The following is a 22,890-nucleotide window of genomic DNA, read 5'->3' on the forward strand; positions in this document are numbered from 1 at the left end:
TCTTGAAATTTAAAAAAAAAAACAAAACACCTCAGGGTTTCACTGTGCCAAGCAGATGGTTACTTCAGGTCTGTCTGCAGCCTCCAGACCTCTGAGGTCAATAGTTAACTTGTCAGAATGAGAAGCTATCACATCACTACGACCTGCAAGACCATCCGCTAATAATGCTGAGCACCTCTACTTATCACACTGCCTAGTACTTCTTTTGTGACAGAATTTGAAATGTAGAAATAAATATTTTACATAATTTTTTACTCACGTTTATAACTTTATTGTTTTGAGACAGAGTCTTTCTGTACAGCCCTGACTTTGCCGGTGCTCACTGTGTAACCTGAGCTGGCTTCACTCTCATGACAGTATTTTATTACAAGTATTAGGATTTTAGGCTCATGCTACAACATCCAACTTTTTACCTCTTTATTTTCTTCATTGTTTTAAAAGCTGAAAACTTGCTTAGCAAGCACAAACCCTTGGGTAGATCCTCAGCACACAAGAGAAAAATAACAGTTGGATATAAAGTTATCTGTTACCACAACTACAGTCTCTTTAGAGGGGATCTCTGTTTCTCTGGCCTTTCCCCTCTTATTCTCTCTCTTTGGTTTATTGTGATGTATCCAGCCTCCCCTTTCTTTCTTTTTTTTTTTTTTTAAACATTTATTTATTATGTTTTATTTATATACCTCATACAGCTTTCTGCCTGCGTGTATGCGCCTGCAGGCCAGAAGAGGGCACCAGACACGATTATAGATGGTTGTGAGCCACTATGTGGTTGCTGGGAATTGAACTCAGGACCTCTGGAAGAGCAGACAGTGCTCTTAACCACTGAGCCATCTCTCCAGCCCCTCCCCTTTCTTTTTACCTGTGAGTTTTGCTCTGTAAATCTTGCATTGATATTTTTTTCTCAGGGGATGTTTTTCAGCCTTAATATTTTCATATATTGCCTATATGCCATTCTGTCTTCTTCTAGAACTTGTGCCTTAGTTAGTTAAAGAGACACTGTGACCATGGGAGCTCTTATAAAGGAAACTATTTAACTGGGGCTGGCTTACAGTTCAGAGGTTTGGTCATCGTAGTAGCAGGAAGCACAGCAGCAGCAGACAGACATGGTGCTGGAGACACAGCTGATCTATATCTGTATCATCAGGCAGCAAGAAGAGAATGAGACGTTGGGCCTGAAACCTCAAAGCCCTTCCTCAGTGACAACTTCCTCCCACAAGGCCACACCTCCCAATAGTGCCACTCCCTGTGAGCCTATGGGGGCATTTTCATTCACACCACCACAGCTATTTTATTAGACTTTCGTCACGTCTTTGCTTCTTTGAAACATGTCTCTGCTTTTGTGTATTTAGGTATTGGTTTTTAGTTTAATTTTTTCAGTTTTCTGAAGTTTGCTGGTAGTCTAATATAAAATGGAAGTCATTTCACCAGTTATTTCTATCTTTTATAGCAACAAGTCTTTATATTGGAATTTTTATATAAATAATTTTAAGTTAGTAAATAATTTATCTTCTGCCTCAAGTGTTTCTGTAAATTTACTTAAGGATGAGTAGTCAGGTTTTTTGTCTTTTAGAAAATGGATTAAGGTCTGCATATCTTCTAATCATAAGCACTTGGAAATAATTATAATTGTATTTTCCGATTTGTCTCTTAAAATAGCAGTTCTCTGTTAAACAGGATGATTTAAAACTAGAAATTGAATTATCAATAAAAGTAAATGTTTCTTTCTCTTCTCTTTGCTAATGTATAGCCAGATTCCCCTGAGTATAAAGCTGCTTGTAAACTCTGGGATTTGTACCTTCGAACAAGAAATGAGTTTGTTCAGAAAGGAGAAGCAGATGATGAAGATGATGATGAAGATGGGCAAGACAATCAAGGAACGATGGCTGACGGCGTAAGTGTGAGCACAAGCAGCAGAGTAGTCGCCTCAGTTAGGATTACCTGGTCTCCTTAAGGTAGAGGACAGTTAGCACTAGAGAAGAAAAGCAGAGAGGCAAGCAAGCTGAAAGTCTTGGCAGGTGTTGGGAGTAAGGAGGTGGAAAAGAAAGAAAGGCATTCATTTTGCAGTAGAGGTTGAAAGGCAGCCGCATGGCATAAGGGGAGAGGGACGTCAAAGAAAGAAAACTCAAAGTATCCAGGAAAGTGTGCTTTAGTCTTTTGGCCAGTATCTGGAAAGATGGTGGGGAAAGAAAGGTAAAAGGGAAGAAAAATTATACTCTGGGTGCTTTCTCAGTGCTTAAAGGAATTAGATGGGCTTAACAGTGCAACCAGGACGCACGCTCTGTAAGCAGCTGTCAGGTTTATTGGACTGCACTGAGCAGCTGCTGTTGGTCCTACGGCATGCCAGCTGCGTTCTGAACTCTGCGATTGCGCACTTGCTCTTACCTGTGCTTAGAAAAAAATTGATTTTAAAATGATTTTTTTAAATTTTGCGTGCATATGTATGTATGTCTGTGTGAGGATGTTAGATGTCCTGGAACTGGAACTACAGACAGTTGTGAGCTGTCACGTGGATCCTGGGAATTGAACCTGGGTCCTCTGGAAAAGTAGCCAGTGCTCCTAACTACTCAGGCCTCTTTCCAGCCCCCTAGAAGTAAGTGTGAACAGTGGGTGTCGATGTTGTGTCTCCATGTGTTTACTTGTGCCTGGTACGTAAAGAGGCACATAAAGGAGAAAACTAGCAGGATATCGCTTGCTGAGTCCAGCCTTTCTACAGCTCCAGCCAAAAAGGAAAGCTTAGGATGTGACTTTGAAACTTTTTATTTCTGATACTTTCATACATGTACTTAATGAATTTTGGGTTTGTTTTATTATGACTCCCCATTACCTTCTCCCATTTCTCAGCCTTTTCTGCTGAAACTCTTCCCAACAAAGGGCTTGCCTGTCCTTATTCATTTATTTCATTTACATAATTGATGAAAAATAGAGAAATCTTACATATTCATATTTATGTCTTTTATAGCTGTAAGCCTTTTTTTTTGAAAGTGGAAGGCATTTTCAAGCTCCTAGTTTTTATTTAAGATAAAATTTTATATTTTATTTTGCTTTGCTACAAAATTTTAGTTAGAATATAGATTATTTGGGGACTAGAGAGATGACTAAGAGGTTAAGAGCACTGACTGCTGCCAGAAGTCCCAGAATCCATCCCTGCACCCACATGGTGGGCTACGCCTGTCAGTAACGCCAAGATCTGATATTGTCACATAAACATATTTGCAGGCAGAAAACACCAATGTATGTAAAATAAAAATAAATTTTAAAAAATGAATTTAAAAAAGTATAGAATATTTGACTTTATTTTACGTCTATATATGTATGATTTTTCAAAGATAGTTTGTAAAAACCCTCTAGGATACATTATCATATGTTTTAAATTATATTCTTCTTAGCCTGTGTCTTAGGGTTTTACTGCCGTGAACAGACACCATGACCAACACAACTCTTATAAGGACAACGTTTAACTGGGGCTGGCTTACAGGTTCAGAGGTTCAGTCCAGTATCATTAGGGCAGGATCATGGCAGCGTCCAGGCAGGCATGGTGCAAGAGGAGCTGAGAGTTCTACATCTTCATCTGAAGGCTGCTAGAAGAATACTGACTAGGGTATTAAAGCCCATGCCCACAGTGACACACCTATTCCAAAAAGGTTACAGCTCTTAATAGTGCCCCACCTTGGGCCAAACATATACAAACTGTCACAGCCTGACTTGTATTAGCATTGATTTATATATTTGATCATCTCAGCCTCCTATTATCATATCTTGCCCTGCTTCCACTACCTCCAAACTACGGCAAGTCGAGCGTATGGGGTTCACGGGATCCAACTCAGGGCTTCTTATATTTTAGGCAGACATGCTACCAACTGAGCTAAATATCTAATCTTGAAACTTTTAAATCAAGAATGATTTTCCCATTAGTTTCTCAATTCCTGGAATAAATGTATTCATGCATCCTAATTCTTAATGTCACCTGCAAAATGTTTCTGGAGTAGTGGGGCTGGGTTGGAAAGAAAGAAGCATGGACTTTAAAGCTTGAGACTATGTTAAAAATACCAGTGCGTGTATAATTTAAGTCCTAAATAACCATTCATCTTAATCTCTTTGCACAAAAGTATGAGTTGAATTTGAACAGTACTGTTTACTATAAGTTTTGGCTTGAGACAATCCTGTTGCTCACTGTAGAAATTTGCTGCAGTCTTGGACCTTCTCTGATCAAGTACTGTTTGGGGCACATAATTTCATGTATTGGAACAGTGATTTAACTAGGTGAGACTAAACTCAAGTTGCTAGGAGTGAAGCACAGAAGTGCTGTATATGAATGTACTTAATCTCCATTTAGTTTTTACCTGAAGAGCTATGAAGAGCTGTGAAGAAGTGAGATAGCGAAGTGTTTGTACACATTTACATACATAGGTATTTATATATGGCCTAGTAGCTCAGATCCCAAAAGGATATAGACTTCTACATTTACAATATGGTACTTTTATAGTATTTATTACAAAATTTAGATTCATTATAGGACCTTTTCTAAGAGGCCTAATTATAGAAATATTACAAGAGCTTCACTAATTTCATGTAGTTCTCAGTTAACAAGCAAGGTACTCCTGAAACTTGAACTTATATAAATACTGCAAAGTAGTTGCTCTTTTGAATTAACTCTGTAATCTTAAAAACTATTTAATACTTGGCACTTATTTATGGATTTGTTTTTCTTTCTTCACCTCTTTGCCTGCTAGTCTTCTCCAGGTTACCTGAAGGAGATCCTGGAACAGCTTCTCGAAGCCATAGTTGTAGCCACAAATCCATCAGGACGGCTCATCAGTGAACTTTTTCAGAAACTGCCTTCCAAAGTGGTAAGTGATATGCTCAAGGACAAATGAATTAAAATACCTAATTTTAAATACTTTTAAGAATTTTATTAGTTATAAGTAAGATTAAAGGGACAGTGTTAGAGGTAGCCAAGTGATACTCTTGATGGCCTCAGCAGAAAGCACGAAGGACATAGTCTGTTATTTCACTTGATTAGAAGGTGGCTTTTTAAATATGGGTGTGTTTGCCTGTTTGTGTGTATGTGTGTGTGTATGTATGTGTGTGTGTGTATGTGTGTGTATGTGTGTGTATGTGTGTGTGTATGTCTGTGTGTCTGTCTGTGTGCCACATGAGGACCTGGTGCCTGTGGAAGTTAGGAGAGGAAGTGACATCTCCTAAGCTGGAGTTAGAGATTGCATTTGTGGTTCTCTGCAAGAGATCAGGTGCTCTTTACTGCTGAGCCATCTGTCCAATCCCCAAAGGTTGGCTTTTAAGAAAAGGTTACTAATTTTGTATGTCTGTGTGTGCACGTGAGGTCAGGGTAGTGTCTGTGGCTATGGTGCCTCAGTTGGTCCCAAACTCATAGACTGTTTTTGTTTTTGTTACTGTGGTACTTACACTATTTTGACTTTATTTATTTATACTAAATGTTACTTACTTTTGGTATTTTGAGATAGGGTCTTACTGTATAATCTAAGCTGGCCAAAACCAAATTCTTCTGCTTCTGCCTTTGAGTACTGGAGTTACAGATTCTCTTGACCATGACCCTAACCATTTTTAAATGAACGGTTCTATGACATTCTCATTATTGTACAACTGTCATGATCATCTTCTCGGATTTTTTTTTTTTTTTTAAATCTTTACAATTAAAACATCCTACCATTCACAATCAGGTCCCCCTCCCCCCTCCCCTTTTGCCCTGTGGAAACACTATTCTATATCTGTCTCTGATTTTTGGCAACTTTTGAGTACCTTTAGAAGAGGAGCCAGAGTGGGAATACAGCTTTAGTACAGATCACTAACCTGATTTGTTCAAGTGCGTTTTAAGGTTACTATGTGTGTGGGTTTGGTCACTTGAGTGCAGCGCCTGTAGAAGTCAGAGGAGGCGTCAGCTCCCTTAGAACTGGCATTGCCATGAGCTGTGCACGAGCTGCCGTGTGGGAACTGAAATAGGTACTTTGCAAAAGCCATTGGCGCTTTTAACTGCTGAGCTGTCACTGCAGCGAGACCTGACTTACGGGAACACCTGCATGCCACTCACTGATCAGTCCTCAGGTATTTATAACATTCAAGACAACATGGATCCCTGTCCTTTGAAAACTCAAGGAAAAGAAAATAATAGCGATAGAGAAATAAATGATGGGGCTGGAGAGATGGCTCAGTAGTAAAGAGGCACTGACTGCTCCTAGAGAACCTGGGTTTGAATCCCATCATCCAAACATGGCTCACAGCTATCTGGAACTCCAGTTCTAGTGAATTCAGTGCCCTCTTCTGGCTCCTCAGGCACTACATATGTGTGATACAGATATACATACAGGCAAAACACTCATACACATGAGGGAAAAAAAGCCTTAAAAATTTTTAATAGAAATTACCAGTCACTGTGGATTAAGTACTGAAGAGTACTTCGTAAGAGTTCCTCTTAAAGTATACTGTTAAAAAGAACTAAAAGAATGTTAAGGTCATAGACTCTTTGCAGTGTGAGAAGGTATAATGAAATCATACTTGTATCCCTATTAATCCTCTCTTATCTCTGAAGCCATATTAGGCCTTAAAAAGCTCTCACTTATCTAGAAAATCTCTTCTCTCTGTGGATGGAAGAATACTCAATTTGTCCTTTTCCATCACCAGAAAAAAAGGAGAACTAAAGAATTTATGCATATTCCTCTCATCTCATCTCTTGAACAGAGTTTCTTCATGTTTATACAAACTTTATTTTTAGATGCATACTTTATCATTGAAAAATTACTCTAGGAAGCAGCTCAGATAGGCTTTGGTAGATGAATGGATGAATAAATATTTGTACAAACCAAGTCAGACATTATTTCACTTTAAAAAGAAGGACATCATGATACATGTGCAGCTTGATGGATCCTGAGTAAATATTAGGGAAATAGCAAGTCCGAAGGAGAAATAGTCGATGTGATTCATCTCACGAGAGAGTAGCCAAATCACAGACACAGGCAGCGGGAAGGTGGCTTCTGTAGGGGGGAGAAACAGCCTACTGAGCTCTCAGCTTCTGCCATCTGAAAGAAAATACCTCAACTTTTGGGAAGATGACTCAGTCAGTAAAGTATTTGACTTACAGAGGAGCGGAGGTGGGATTTCCGCACCCGTAAAACCAGTCGTGTGTGGTTGTACTCCTGTATTCCCAGCACTGAGCTAAGGAAGGGAAGAGGATCTTAGGCTTGCTGTTCACCCAGTCTGGACAAATCGGCGAGTTGCAGGTTTAATGTGAGCTTCTGTCTCATAAAGTAAGATGAAGTAGTAGAGGCAGCCAACTGATGGGGAGCTCTGGCCATGCGTGGACTTAGCACTGCGGCTTGGATCCTAGCTTTATTTTCATTCTGTGTCTACAAGAACAAAGGTTGCTTAGGCATCAGAGTTGAAGGCAAAGATTTTAAGAGCAAGAGGAACAGACGTTTACTGTGAGATTGTGTCTTAGAGAAGTGTCGGGAGTTTCACCAACACTGCTGCCTGAAGAAGACATGGACAAGGACATCATTAGTGAACATGCTAACGTTGAGGGAAAATCCCATAGGTCCTCAACCTTAGTCAAAGAACTAAGGCAACTAAGAAATTTGAAGAGCAGGAGAAATAGCCTTTCCCAGGGAAGAACCCCCAAATCGGTTACCCAGTACCAAGTCCTGACACCTACAAGTCACATGTGGACTGAGCAGGTTGCATTTCTGTATTTAGGAATACACACATGCACTCACACACTCTCATACTCACACATGTAACAATTGTGGAAATAGGGGCCATAAATTTAAGAGAGCAAAGCAGGGTGGGGGGGGGGTTCATGGAACGGGTTAGAAGGAAGAAAGGAAGAAGCAAATGATATAGTAATGTTTTAATTTTAAAATGTTAGAAAATTTTAAAAGTGAACAAAGCCACTTTGAGTTTTTGGTCAACTTCAGTTATTTACTTTAAGGAATAGAATTTGTAAGAGAGCCTGAGTCGTGAGGGGCATCATGAAAGCTGCAAGGGCATTCCCCCGTGTCTGTTTCTTGCGATGAGCTCAGATTAGATGAATTCCACAGATGTGTCCCTCCTGTGTTCTAACTCAAAAGTGTAAATGTTTTTACAATATTACAAGGTGTGTGTGTGTGTGTGTGTGTTTTTGCAAATTCAAATCTCATGCTTGTCAAATATGAATTTTGTAGATGCCGGTATTGGGTTGCAAATATGAAAAGCTTTGGTTCACCCTGACCTAAAGAACTGTGTCAAGTGGTGTGTTCCTAAAAATTCAGCCAAGAGGGGAGCTGAGGCAGAAGAATTTTAACAGTTTGAGGCTAAACAGTTAACTCACCTGGATGTTCCCAGAGGCTGTACCACTAACCGAAGAGCTGAACAGAGCTCCTCCCAACGACCCTCCCAACACACACACTTATGTAGCATATGTGTGTTTTGACCTTCATGTGGGTCCCCCAACAACTGGAACAGGGGCTGCCTGTGAACCCCACTGTCTGCCTGTGAATTCCGTTCCCCTAATTGGGCCACCTTGTCTGACCTCAGTGGGAGAGGATGCATCTGCAAGTGTAATCCTGCAGCGGCTTGATGTGCAGGGGTGGGGAGATACCCAAAGGGGGCTCCCTCTTCTCAGAGGAGAAGGGAGGGGGGAATTGAGAGAGAATATGTGTGAGAGGGTACTGGGATGGGGGTGCTGATATTGGGATTTAAAATGAATACACTTTTTGAAAGTTTAAAGCTAGCCTGAATTGCATAATGAGACCGTGTCTCTTCTTTTCCCTGAAAAAGAAAAGAAAAACCACATTCTTTTTGCTTTGAACATTGTAATATGCCTTAGCAGTGGATTTCATGGAGTTTCTCCATTTGCTGGTTGAAGAACTGACTGACTTCTAACTGAGCACGCCTGCTTTTGTCTTCCAGCAATATCCAGACTATTATGCAATAATTAAGGAGCCTATAGATCTCAAGACCATTGCTCAGAGGATACAGGTATGAAGGTGGACGTCTGTAATCATGCACTGCAGAGCAGACTGACCTGTGTACTTTCTTAGTTTTTAGAAGTAAAATAGTAGATAATTCTTTTCTTCTAGTTGTAGTCTTTTTATTGTGTTGTAGGATAGTGTAGCTTAAGTTCAAAGTCCTAGGTCCAATTCAATCTCTTGCCAAAAAAATGAATGAATAAATAAATAGCTACATAAGTGGGACCAGTTCTAGACATTTCTAATTGTGATAGGCGCAGTGACGATAACCACTTCTAAGTCGCTGTAGGACATCTTAGAGTAAGTGCTGCTTAGGAAGGTGAATGTAAGGTTCATGGACACAGGTCCTTGTGTGTGCTCTTCACCTGCTTAGGAAGGTGGATGTAAGGTTCATGGACACAGGTCCTTGTCTATGCTCTTCACCTGGTCCGTGTGTTTCCTTTCTTTCTTTCTTTTTTTTAAAATTTATTTATTTATTATATATAAGTACACTGTAGCTGTTCAGACGCACCAGAAGAGGGCATCAGATCTCATTACAGATGGTTGTGAGCCACCATGTGGTTGCTGGGAATTGAACTCAGGACCTCTGGAAGAGCAGTCAGTGCTCTTAACCGCTGAGCCATCTCTCCAGCCCCGTTTCCTTTCTTTCTAAGGACTCCCTGCAAAACAGGCAGAACTAAGAGTTGTAGTGAAACACTTGAGGTTATGCACAGTCATCTCTGTGGTAATACTGCCATTTCTACTGTTGTGTTAACCAGGGTAGCTTTCCAGCCTGCTGCTAGACTCCTCCTTCACACAAGTAGAGACGAATCCTGGCATCCTTGACTTTTATCCTCTGAGATCTAACTTGTGGAGTAGCTGGCCCATGGCTATTTTCCTTTGCCTTGCAGCTAAAGTGTTGGCAAAGCAACCATCTACCAAATAAGATGATGTCAGATACTGGCTTGCCCACCAGCTAGTCTTCGCCTGGCTGTCCCAGTTCTGCCTCACTTGTCTTTTCTTTGTCTGTGTGTTATCGTTCTCTCTCTCTCTCTCTCTTTCTCTCTCTCTCTCTCACATATGTGTGTGTGTGTGTGTGTGTACATATATATGTTATATATGTATGTGTATAAGTGTGTGTGTATGCGCTACTCTTCTCATTCTCCACTGCACTTAATCTTATTTCTCCGTTCCTTAGAATGTACCCTGTTTATTTCTGAGTACGAGTCATTAGTCATTTGTACTTTTTAGCTGGTGTATGTGTACCTTTCTTTTCTAAATTTGAAGCAACTGTATGAGTATCCTTGCAGTATTTTGGAGTGAATGAGCTTTAATGTGTAATAGCTCAGGCACATGGTAGAACTGATTTTGTACTTTACCTCGGTGGTCTTGTAAATAAAGTGCACTTTACATTGTTAAATTAACTTTAATGAGTGAATACCCATGTAGTACTTACTGTTTGGCTAATTAAAACTTACCTTACTTGATTTTTTTAAAAATCGTAAGTTTTTATGAAAATAATACCAGATTCTGTTTTTTGACTTGAAATAAAATATACTTGTAAATAAGTACTAGTAATAATAAGTAAAAAGGAAAATAACTTTAGGTGTTGTACACAAGCGTACATCCCAGTGATATCTTGGACTATAATGACAATTTAGAAATGCTCAGTCTTTCTTTAAAGGTTCCATTGATTAGCTCTCACTAAGAAGAATTGCTCTATTTTGTTGTTTACTATAGAACGGAAGCTACAAAAGTATACATGCAATGGCCAAAGATATAGATCTTCTCGCAAAAAATGCCAAAACATACAACGAGCCTGGGTCTCAAGTATTCAAGGTGAGTTTCTGTTGTTGCTGTCTTCATCAGTGAGCAAGGGAACTAGCTTCCGGCCAGTGTTCATTATAACCTTAAGTTCCATCGTTAGAATACAGAACTTGGTGGTTTAGTTTTCACAGAGCTGTGTAGCCATTAACCGGTCACTTTTCATTTCCCTGCAACTCCCAACCCTAGACAACACGTGTCTACTTCTCTGTCTCTACAGATTTGTCTCTTATGGAAACTTCATATAAATGGCATCATATTATAACATGAATTTGTGTAGCATACTGACTTAAAATTTGTGTACTTCGTCTTCTTCTTTCCTCTCATTAATAGTGTATCTTATGAAAGGCACCATGGGTTTTTTAAATCAGTTGTTACACATTTTAGTTGTTTCCATTTTTAGCTCTTATGAACATGTTGTTAGGAACCTTCACATATATAAGGACTTTTGTTGACATACATGTTCCTATTACCTGAGTACATACTTAGGTATATAATTGCTTCGGCATACATTATGTATTTATCTTACTGAGGAATGGGCAGAATCTTCCAGAATAACCGTACCATTTCACATCCCCACCAGCAGTCTTCACATACTGCAGTTTGTCTTTCTAGTCACCAAACACCTGCTCTTCAGTTTTGTTTTCATTACAGCCATTCTAGGAGTGTCACAGTGTGTTATAGTTTTGATCTGCTTTTCTCGAATAGTTAATAACGTTGAACATCTTTTTATGTACATAGTGGCTATCTCTGTATGATATTGTCCTCTTTGATGAGATGTCTATTCTAATCCTTTGCCCATTTTTAAATTAGGTTACTTCTCTTTTCATTTTCATTTTAATAATTTTATATTGTGGATATCATATTCTTAGCAGTTGATTTTAAAATACATTCTCCCCATTCTCTTATCTTTTTACTTCACAGTAATTTATTTTGACATTATTAATTTTGAAGAACTCTAGATTGCCTACTCTTTTCTTTGTTTGCTTATATTTTTTAGCTGTCATAACAAAAAAAAAATTTTTTTTTTTATTGGTTCTTTTTTTCGGAGCTGGGGACCGAACCCAGGGCCTTGCGCTTCCTAGGCAAGCGCTCTACCACTGAGCTAAATCCCCAACCCCACAAAAAAATTTATTACCTAATCCAAGGTCAAAAATATTTCTACCTCTATTTTCTTCTAAGAATTTTATAGATTTAGGTCTTACATTTAGATCTTGAATCTAAGTTAAATTAGTTTTTGTATATGTTAAGTAGTCATCCAAATACATTGTTTTACATGGGTTGTTATCCCAACACATTTTAGAAGTTATGATTTCTTCATTGAATTGTGTTGGCATTCTTTTTTTTTTTTTAAAGATTTTATTTATTCATTTTATATATGATGAGTACACTGTCACTGTCTTCAGACACACCAGAAGAGGGCATCAGATCTCGTTACAGATGGTTGTGAGCCACCATGTGGTTGCTGGGATTTCAACTCATGACCTCTGGAAGAGCAGTCAGTGCTCTTAACCACTGAGCCATGTCTCCAGCCCTGTGTTGGCATTCTTATTGAAAATCAATTAACCATAGATACACAGGTTTATTCCTGTATTCTTTATTGTCTTCTGGTCATTTAAGCATTTAGTTTTCTGTAAGTATTTAGTCCTTATACGTAGTAAATGCAAAAACATCCTTTGAGATGCACATAATATAAAATAGCAGATTGCTGTGCAGTTGTCCCTTAGGAACTTTCTGGTCTAATAATGACTAGTTGATTGTAGAAATGTCTTTGAGTAATCATTGAGAATTGAGGAAAGGGTACTCGGAAAGTCTTTTGCTAGTAAAATCATTAAATTTTCTGAATGCAGGCCAAACTACTGAAAATTGATGTCAGTACTTAATATAAACTTTATTTACACTTATTTGATGCTGAACTTCCTCCTGTGCCATGTTTTAATTTTGTCTGGAATCTTTTTCTTCTGTGCAGCCTCCTCTGCTTAGGGATAATTTGGTTCTCTCTAGTGAGGATCATCTCAATGTGGCAGGGGAAACTCAGGTGTGGGCTGGTCCACCACACACATTCTCTGTAAATCCAGCAACATAAATGGGGCGCCTCGTTCACCTGGCTTTGTTCAGTGACTACAGACTCTGTATCCAGGCCCTTAGTTCAGCACTGCCCTCTTATTTTTAAGCATGTGTAACACAAGTCAGCACAGTTGGGAGGTCATTCATCTCGTGTCCCCAGTGTCTGTCCTGGGCATACCCTCTGGCTCTGCCGTCAGACTGCTGGGACGGCACACATTGCTTCTTTAACATTACATCTTTCAGGTACTCAGTGGCTTCTCAGAATGTATGTCCCCCATGGCCTGGGCAGTTTCACAGGAGTCCCCACTGCAGGCTCCTACGTGTGCAGTGTGAGGGAGGTAGTATCTATAACATTGTTTCCTTATTATTTTATCTTATTTGTGTGTTTTGCCTGTGTATTTACACCATGTGCCTACCATGCACATGCCTGGGGAGTCCAGAGAGGACATTGGAATCTGTGGAACATTCAGATACGTACGGAGAGCTATGGACTGCCCATGGGTGCTGGGAGTCAAACCCAGGTTCATTGGAAGCACACCCAGTGTTCTTAACTGCCAGGCCATCTCCTGCCCTTCATGGGTATCTCTGAGATAAACATGAAAATCTGGATCTCTTGGTTTGTATGATGTTGTAGCGCTCGATCAGTCAGGAGAGTAGTGAGCCGTGTTTACCAGTTACCCATCAGGTCACTTTTCTGCAATTTTTTTTTAAAGAAATTGGAATGAAGTTGAGTATAGTAGTGCACACCTTTAACTGCAGCGCTCCGAAGGCACGAGCAGAGGGATCTGTGATTTCACAGCCAGTTTGGTCTACATGGAGAGTTCTCTGCTCTCCCGAGAATCAGAGCTATATAGATAAAACCTGAGGAGGCCGGGGATGGAGGGGAAGGAGGGAGACTGAGTGAGAATCAGGAATGAATTAGGAAGTCCGTAAAATCTTAGTTTGTGAAGAGACATTTTAGTGATATGTAGTACTGTTTGTTGATTTAATTAAGAATTTTTTAGTTCAAATTCTTTTCCCTTAACTAAGTTGTTTTTATTTATTCATTTTTTATGAAGCAGAGTTGGAGTTTATTGAGAATAAAGTTTTAATATTATGGGGATTATTATAAAGATACATGCTTAGAAAAAGGAGAGTAAGCCCCCGAGAACATGGGTCTGTGCTTCTCAACAGTCAACCTGAACTAAGTCTTAAAGCAAAGAAAACTTTAGATCTAATGTGCTAAGTTGCTATTAATTTAAGCAAGTACATATGTGTGCATTTTTTAAAATTAAAGAATTAAATCTTTGTTTGCAGTTTTAGATAATTTTATACAAATAGAATTCATTATATTTTGATATTAAATCTAGTGTGTCCCTTATAATTGCCAAATTATAAAAGAACCAGGAGCCTCTTAAACTTGGATTTAATTAGCAATAACTTTTGAAGATAATTTGGAGGTTTCTGGGAAGGTATTTAGGGATTCAGGTTTATGGCTAATGAGTAGAAATCTGCTCAAATGAAAGAATTACACGAAAGCCAGCATGAGACAGGATATTGTTCACTCTTTTTTCCTGCACCACTTTGCGTGTTTGTTTGCTTATTTATTTCCTTTTTTCTTTTCTTTTCTTTTTTTTTTTCGGAGCTGGGGACCGAACCCAGGGCGCGCTCTACCACTGAGCTAAATCCCCAACCCCCGTTTATTTATTATTTATTTTGGGTGTGTATAGACCTAAATATATGGAGGTAAGAGGACAATGTCTCTTTCCACCATATAGATTTTAGTGATTGAACTCAGGTCATCAGACTTGGTGAAAAGTGTTTCTACTACTGAGCTATCTTCTGAGTCTTTTTCTAAGCAAAGTAATTTTATCTTGCTAGGATGCCAATTCGATTAAAAAAATATTTTATATGAAAAAGGCAGAAATTGAACATCATGAAATGACTAAATCAAGTCTTCGAATAAGGTAAGTTTAAGATATCTACGATCCTTGTGCCTATTTGCTGAACCTTTAGCTAGTAAAGTTAATACAGTAGATAGTAAGATTAATGTACAGCTAATGTGTGATTCTGAAAACAGCAAAAGAGGTTTTAGCTGCTTCATTATAGCTGAAGAAAGTTATTTGAAAAGATGATGACATATGTATTGTATGTTAGATATAACACTGTATTTATGTTTGCAATAGGACATTGAGTCAGAAGATCTCAAGTCTGATTCTGGCTTTTCCTTCATTAGGACTGTCTTTGAACAGTTCTTAGTTCTGGGATTCCATTTCCTCTTAAATGAATTAGGAACATGGAGTGCTTTCAAAGCTTTTTTCCAGCTCTCATGTTTGTTTCAATACGGTGTCTTCTGATTTTGTAGTGAACATAGCTGATGAAAACTAGTCCTGTTCTTCTTTAGTGTCCCCAGATTTTGACACAGAACTTGCTGTATAATAATACATGCTCAGAAATATTTTATTACTTCTCTTAGCAGAAAATAGTTGTTTCCTTTTTTTTTTTTTTTTGCCCAGCATTCTGATTGTTATTCAGTCTATGAGGGTTTTTTTATTTTATTTTATTTTTTTATTTTATCTTTGGATAGGACTGCAACAAATTTGGCTGCAGCCAGGCTGACAGGTCCTTCGCACAATAAAAGCAGCCTTGATGAAGAAAGAAACCCCACTAGCAAGTGTTACCGGTGAGAGTAAGAGTGTAGTCTAAGAGCTGATTCATGCTCAGGACAATAGGCTTGCTAGCTGGTCGGCTTTCTTAAAACAGCACCTTTAGGGTTTAGGGAAGACATGTCAAGTACTTTACTTAGAAAGACTGAGGCCAGAGTTGGGCATAGTGACATATACCCATAATTCTAGCACTTGGCAAACTGAGGCAGGAAGATTGTGAGTTCAAGGCAAGATCTTTTCACAGAAGTAACCATAAGTAAGTCAAGGTTCTATGGTAGACCTTTCCTCACCTCACAGATAACACTTAAGCATTATTAAGTAGTGTTTAATGTTAAAAGAAGATATGGTATTAAATACTGGTTTATACTAAATAAATATTGTATTCATAATAGAACTTGTTACTGTAAAATACGAGTGTTTTAGAAGAGAATGATGAAATCCTTACTCTCCGTAAAATGTGGAGTAATGCGCCTCATTTAAGTGAAAAACAGACTGGAGTAGTCTGCTCCATCTCTGCCACCATTTTCTCTTTCGTACAGTTTGACTTTATGTCTAGGAGTGTTTTCCCTGCACTTGTGTCTGTGCACCATGTGAACACAGTGCCTGTGGAGGCCAGAGGAGGTCAGATTTATTGGCACTGCAGTTACAGATACCTGTGAGCTGCCCTTGGGTGCTAGGAAGCACACTCGGGTTCTCTGGATGGGCAGCCAGCGTTCTTAACTGCTGAGCCTCTCTTCAGCCTCAACTGTTCTTTGTTGGGAAGAACAAAAATCTCACTTTTCTTTGCTAAGACTATGAGGAGTATTATAAATTAAGGAGGCAGTTAACAGGAATTATTTTTCCTGAAAAAGTATTAGCACATTTTAACTGTTCCTATTTTATAAGGTATGCAGTTCATATCATTCTGTCTTCTGATTGCTTATTTTCCTTGTAGTAATAAAAGAGCAGTCCAAGGGGGTCGCTTGTCAGCAATTACCATGGCACTTCAGTATGGCTCAGAGAGTGAAGAGGATGCTGCTTTAGCTGGTAGGCATTTTCACATTGTGGTCCTTCTGGCTAAGGGAAATTGACAGACTTTGGTCTTGGAGTTGGTTAGTTTTTTAAGAAATGTTATTTTTGTTGCAATCTTGGTAAATAAAATTGTCAAAGGCAAATTGCTTTGTGCTAATGAACATAATTGGATAAATAAACAGGAAATGTGACCATAAAAGAGTAGATAAAGATATATATCAGGTAAGAGGCTAGACAGATGGCTCGACCACAATATGGGTTCAGTTCCCACCATCCACATGGCACCTAACAACCCTTTGTAATTCGAGTTCCAAAAGACCTGGCACCCTCTATGGCTTCCATGAGCACTGCATACATATACTGGACTTAGGTGTGGGCAAAGCACGCACACGTAAATTAAAAGTAATTTTTTGGGGCTGGGTATTTAGCTCAGTGGTAGAGCGCTTACCTAGGAAGCGCAAGGCCCTGGGTTCGGTCCCCAGCCTCGGAAAAAAAAGAACCAAAAAAAAAAATTTTTTTTTTATCTTTTAAAGAAAATATATCAGGCAAATAATAACCAAAAAGAAATGAATCACCAAAGAGTAAAGAGTAACTGTAGCTGTATTGATTTCTGATAACGTGAACTCTAAAGTACAGATATTGACAAATGAAAGTGTTGTGTCATAGTGATAAAGGTTTGTTTCCTTGGGACGGTTTAACAGAGGAGCTCGGAGTATGTAAAACAGCAACAACAACAACAGAAATAACAGATGGATCTTTGTGGGGAACTTGCAGATACTGTGTTCGGAAGTTAAAGGGCCCCTCTCACAGTCCCTGAGTAAACAGATGGTAGCTGTTGATGCACTTGCTATGGTGCTAGCAGCACACTAGGCATTGGAGCCAGGCGTCATTCATCCCAGCCCTTGTACAGCCTTCTTTGTGTTACTTTGTTTCCTAGTCTTGAAGCAAGTTACCACAATTTTACTGACTTACAGCAACATAAACTCATTTTCTTGTAGTTGTGGAGCTCAGGTATCAAAAGTCAAGGTGATGAGTAGGCCAGTTAGGAATAGGAGAACCGATTCCTCAATTCTCTGCTTCTCCAGGCTACCTGCAGCCCTTGGCTCATGGTCCTTTCTTTCAAGTTCAGATTAGGGCCTTGGTAGTTAAGATTTTTTTTCCTTTTTTCTTTGTCTTTTTTCTCTTTTAGATTTATTTATTTTACATATATGAGCACACTGTCACTGTCTTCAGACACACCAGAAGAGGGCATCAGATCCCATTACAGATGGTTGTGAGCCACCACATGGTGGCTCGGAACTGAACTCAGGACCTCTGGAAGAGCTCTTAACCACTGAGCCATCTCCAGCCCCGCTTCCTTTTTTTTCTCGGAGCTGGGGACTGAACCCAAGGCCTTGCTAGGCAAGCGCTCTACCGCTGAGGCTGAGCCAAATCCCCACCCCCACCCCCTCGCTTCCTTATTTTTAAGTGCCTACTTAATCCACTTTCATCTTCTCAAGTCAAGATTGTTAATAACATTTGCAAAGTTCTTTTTATGACATAGGTAATAGTCACAGGTTCTGTGGATTGGAACATTAATATGTTCTAGTGCTTCTTACACAACTTACCATAGCAGGCTTTATATATATATATATATATATATATATAATATTTATATATGTATTCTGCACTTAGAAAATATATATTTCTCCCAAGTTCACATTTATCAAAATTGACTTTATCTACTGAGTTGAAATCAATTTCAGTAAATTTGAATGTCTCAGAATTATACTCTGTATCTTTCTGATAATATAAGAAAGATACCAACTAATAAAGAAAAGATAAAATTTAAAAACCTTACTGGGGAGCAGGCATGCAGCTCAGTTAGTAAGAGCACTTGCCATATATGTATACAACCCTGGTTTTGGTCCCCAGCACCTCATAAAACCGGCTGTGGTGGGTCATAGAAGCAGAAGGATCAGGAAGTTCAGACGAACCTCAGCTTTAAAAGAAACAATTTGCTAGACTCTTAAGACACCTGCACGCGCTGTTTGTGTGTGTGTGTGTGTGTGTGTGTGTGTGTGTGTGTGTGTAATGTGTGTAATGTGTGTACAAGTAAATAAATCTTTAGAGAAATGAGCAACATAGGTTTTATATGTCTATAAAGATCACTGTGTTCTGGTATTTTTATGACCTGAACATTTCCTCACTAAGGAATCGTTCCTCTGATGTTATAGATGAGTGGGGCAAAGGCTGAATTATGTCTGAGAGTCTCAACCTAATCTAAATTTGTACTGTGGTGAATTTGTCGGTCTTCTATTTTTTTAACAGAACAATAAAATTATAAATGTTTTGGTTTAGCTCACTTTTGGAAGTTGTAGTCTATGATCAGTTGGCCTGTTTCTCCTAGTCTTGTGTCTCCTAGGCAGTATTTCTTATACATACTAGGGGCTGTAGTGGAGCCAAGCCTTTTACCCAGAGTTGGGGAAATGAGATGAAAACAGAGGCAGGTCTCATTTCCTCCTTCAGAGCATCACCGTCTCCAACCCCATCCTGGGACTCCCACTAACCCACACTTTTTAACACATTAGTCTTTTGGGTGGGGCGTGATTACAGATCCTAACTGTAGCAATGAGCCTCATGCTTTTGTTTTAGTTCTGAGATCTCTGATTAACTACTTGTTCCTTTTGGCTAAACATAGCAGGAAACCTGAAGAAAACACATTTTAAAAGTAAACTATTTTTCAGTCTTTTAACAGAGTGAAACTTTTGAATTTAATATTTCTAGATATTTTTCTACTATATGCAATTATACTAAATATCTTTTAGTGTTTTTTTTTTTAATGTGTATAGTGAGTGTATTGCTATATACACGAAGGAGACCAGAAATCAGATGCTCTGGAGCTGTAATGAAGGTTTAGCTGCCCAGTGTCAGTTCTGGGAAACAGGAGCAGCAGCAAGCATTCTTCATTGAGCTGTCTCTCTAGTATCTCCTCTAATAATGTTTAACATCGTCTTTAAGGAAAATTAGAGATCTTCTAAAATCATTTTAGAAGGTGCTTTCCTGTAAGTTGGAAGCCAACCAGGTCTATACAGTGAAACCATTATTCAAGAAAAGCCTAACTAACTAAATAAGCAAAAATTGTTTTAAGCTGAGCATCACAGAGCTTGCATGTGATTCCAGCACCCAGAAAAACTAAAGCAGGATGATTTCTGAGAGTTACAGATTAGCTTGGGCCATAGTGTAGGACTCATTTATAGCAAACAAAGAAAAACAGAGCTTTAAAGTGTTGGTTCTGGACTAGAGAGATGGCTTAGTGTTTAAAAGCACTTACTATTTTTGTAGATGACCCAGGTTCTATTTCCAGCCACCCTTAAGGCAGCTCACAACCAGGCACCAGGCACCCATGCATATATGGAGGCACTCATACACATAAATCTTTTTAAGAATTATTAAAATTCAATGTTGATTATTTTTTCTTTGTTCCCCTGGTTTTGTCTTCTTAGCTGCGCGTTATGAAGAAGGGGAGTCTGAAGCAGAGAGCATTACTTCCTTTATGGATGTTTCAAACCCTTTCCATCAGCTTTACGACACGGTGAGGAGCTGTCGGAATAACCAGGGGCAGCTCATAGCCGAACCTTTTTTCCATTTGCCTTCAAAGAAAAAATACCCAGATTATTATCAGCAAATTAAAATGCCCATATCACTTCAACAGATCAGGTAAGGCTGTTTCTACGTTACTCGGTCTAGAAGTGTCTGTCGTCTTGTAGGTGAGGCTGCACATACCCATAGCTTCCGGAAATAGATAGGGCACGAACTGGTATAGAGTGTTCTTTTCCTCAGTATTTAACTATCTGCCTTATAACTGAGTAAAGTAAAACAAACAAAAAGCCCTTCATGGTTACACTCTCATTCATTGATATTTACTTAGTTAGTTAGCCTTTTTAAAAACAGTCTTGTAGTATAATCATGGCTGGCGTCAAAGCCCTCCTGATCAGCATACAGAAAATCAGTTTACTTGCCTTACTAAAGTGATGCAGAAATAAAGGCTAACGTGCTTACTATGTGTATCATCCTGTGTGGTAAGTCACTCGTGAGATGTGCTCTTGAAATATGATGATTACAAGTAAGGAACTTGATTTTAAATTTCATCTGATATTAGTGGCTGGCTGTGTGATCCAGCAGGTATTAGTAATATTTGTTAGCACAGGGAAGGGAGGTAGATGCTGTCCCAACAGCATAGAGGAGAAGACTGGGGCTGTGTGAGTTGTTGAGTGTTCATTTAGCGTGCCTTTGGGTTCAGTCTCCAGCCCCACCTAAAGAAAAGAAAAGAAAAGTGAGAGAAATTAGCCAGTGTAGCTCCTCATGCCTCTCTCCATTGTACTAGGGTTTGTCATCTCCATGTGGCCTCATTTCTCCACCTCCCTCCCTGAACCCTACCCAGCACCACACTGCCATTGAATGACACTAGTATAGTAAATATCTGTGGATACAGAACAAGTTGCTGAGGTGTACATGCAGTTGTAGAAGGCAGCCGCATACTTAACCATAACCTGTGTAAGGGTCTGAGGGCGACCTCAGGGAGTCAGCTCTTGCACTTTTGGGTCTGGGCTTTAATTCGGGTTATCAAGCTGGGATAAGCTTCTGCCCCGACTCACCCTGCCAGCCCGAACTTTCTGTTCCTAGTGGGCATTCTTACCAGGTATTGCTGTCTTCACCTTTTGGATGGCGGGAGTGAGTCCAAAGCATGTTAGGCAGTCTGGTGTTAGGCGTCTGAGCTGGCACTGAGAGCCGAGTCTGTACCTCCCTGTTCAGGGTACGTCCCGTAGTGCTCCCCACTGGTTAGATTCCCTTAAGCACTGCACAGAGTCTGAGTACCACTTCAGCTTAAAGTGAACCTTTACATGCAGATCGGACAACACCATTCTAAGAAGAAGTTTGAGATCTCCACACTCACTTGGTGAAGCTGGTTTTTCACCTGCTGTTGTTCTTAGTACATTTTCTTTTATTTTGATGATTAGCACATAGGTACTTTAGTCAAAGATGCAGACGTTCATGTCCAGATTCATACAGCGTTAGAGCCAGCAGAGACTCTGCTTTGTGCAGAGAGCATGGAGCCTATCCGAGAGCTGGGGTTAGTTACAGTCTAAACTGTTTGCATCCTCAACGCCGTGTGCTACTTCTTTATAAGTGACTGCGCCAGAAGACCGTAGTTAGTAGACACTGACCGATCTTCCCACAGAGGGCTCCAGTGTGGGAGCCACCTTCACTGTTCGCATGTCTACTCCGGAGGCAGAGAAGTTGTTCTGAACCCTTGTAGGGCTTAGCATTGTAACCGGTGTGGGCTGGAATGGACTCCTAATGTTCAGAAGTCAGTGCTTCACAGTGACTATTGAGTTCATCTAAAATCTCTCTTAAATTTTCTCAGCGTTTTTTCACTGCAAGTTTTCCTAGTATATTTGTTTTCATAGTTGACTGCTAAGGCCTGTAATTTATTTGGATTTTCAGATAAACTGTGATATTATTTAAATATAATACTGTTTTAGACCTTACTTGTGAACGTGAAATCCTATTACACGTGGCTCAAAAAATACTTGCTGTGCTCGAGATTTTGGTTGGCTTGTTTATTTTTTAATTTGGACTTTCAGGAAGAATAGTTGATAATTTTTATAAGAACTTAAAATCATTTATTTGTCTTTCACAGAACAAAACTGAAGAACCAAGAATACGAAACCTTAGATCATCTGGAGTGCGATCTGAATTTAATGTTTGAAAATGCCAAGCGCTACAACGTTCCCAATTCAGCCATCTACAAGAGAGTCCTGAAGCTGCAGCAGGTCATGCAGGTGCGCTGCTGTGTCACTGAGAATGTCCCCTCTACACCCCAGGATATTCATTGTTCACTCACTCTTTGTACTAAAGTACTGCTGAATGCTTTTTAGACTTGTCAGAGCCCTGTAGAGGATAAATACTATCTTAAATACCATAAGTATTGAGGCAGAGAAAGCAAGGATTTGTCCCTGTGGGAGAGCCAGTTTCAGGATTCTCAGGAAGTTACCCTTCAATTCCAGATGGTAATTGTGCTGTCTGTAGTGGCCCCAGCACTTAGGAGGAGGAAGAGGCCAAAGGACCCTGGTTTTCCAACAAGGCTGCACTGTATAACAAAACTCTGTAACCACTACCTTCTCTTCTTGTCCCGTCTCGTCTCGTCTCGTCTCGTCTCTTCTCTTCTCTTTTCTTCTCTCTCTGTCTATCTCTCTGTCTCTCTCTGTCTATCTCACATGTACACACGGGGGGAGCGGCGGGCGAGCTGGCTTTGACAAAAGAACATCTGAAAGCTAATTGAGCATTGTGTTATCCAAGACTTTGTCAGATCTCTCACAGAATACCTTGGAGAGCCAGAGATGCTA

General features: G+C 39.5%; 1 protein-coding gene across 50 annotated transcripts in view; it reads left to right on the forward strand.

The window, feature by feature from the left end:
- Pbrm1 (polybromo 1) overlaps nt 1-22,890 on the forward strand; it is a 99,684-nt gene that overhangs the window by 12,405 nt on the left and 64,389 nt on the right. For 30 of the 50 annotated variants that reach the window (XM_087588114.1, XM_087588121.1, XM_087588129.1 and 27 more), the window contains 9 exon segments: nt 1,748-1,891; nt 4,731-4,847; nt 8,917-8,985; nt 10,695-10,793; nt 14,706-14,791; nt 15,412-15,507; nt 16,425-16,516; nt 19,987-20,200; nt 22,185-22,326. In XM_087588114.1, coding sequence (XP_087444240.1) covers nt 1,748-1,891; nt 4,731-4,847; nt 8,917-8,985; nt 10,695-10,793; nt 14,706-14,791; nt 15,412-15,507; nt 16,425-16,516; nt 19,987-20,200; nt 22,185-22,326 — 1,059 coding nt within the window. 50 annotated transcript variants of the gene reach the window in all.

Source organism: Rattus norvegicus, chromosome 16, assembly GCF_021556685.1.
Source record: "Rattus norvegicus strain SHRSP/BbbUtx chromosome 16, alternate assembly SHRSP_T2T, whole genome shotgun sequence".
Taxonomy (NCBI): Eukaryota; Metazoa; Chordata; class Mammalia; order Rodentia; family Muridae; genus Rattus; species Rattus norvegicus.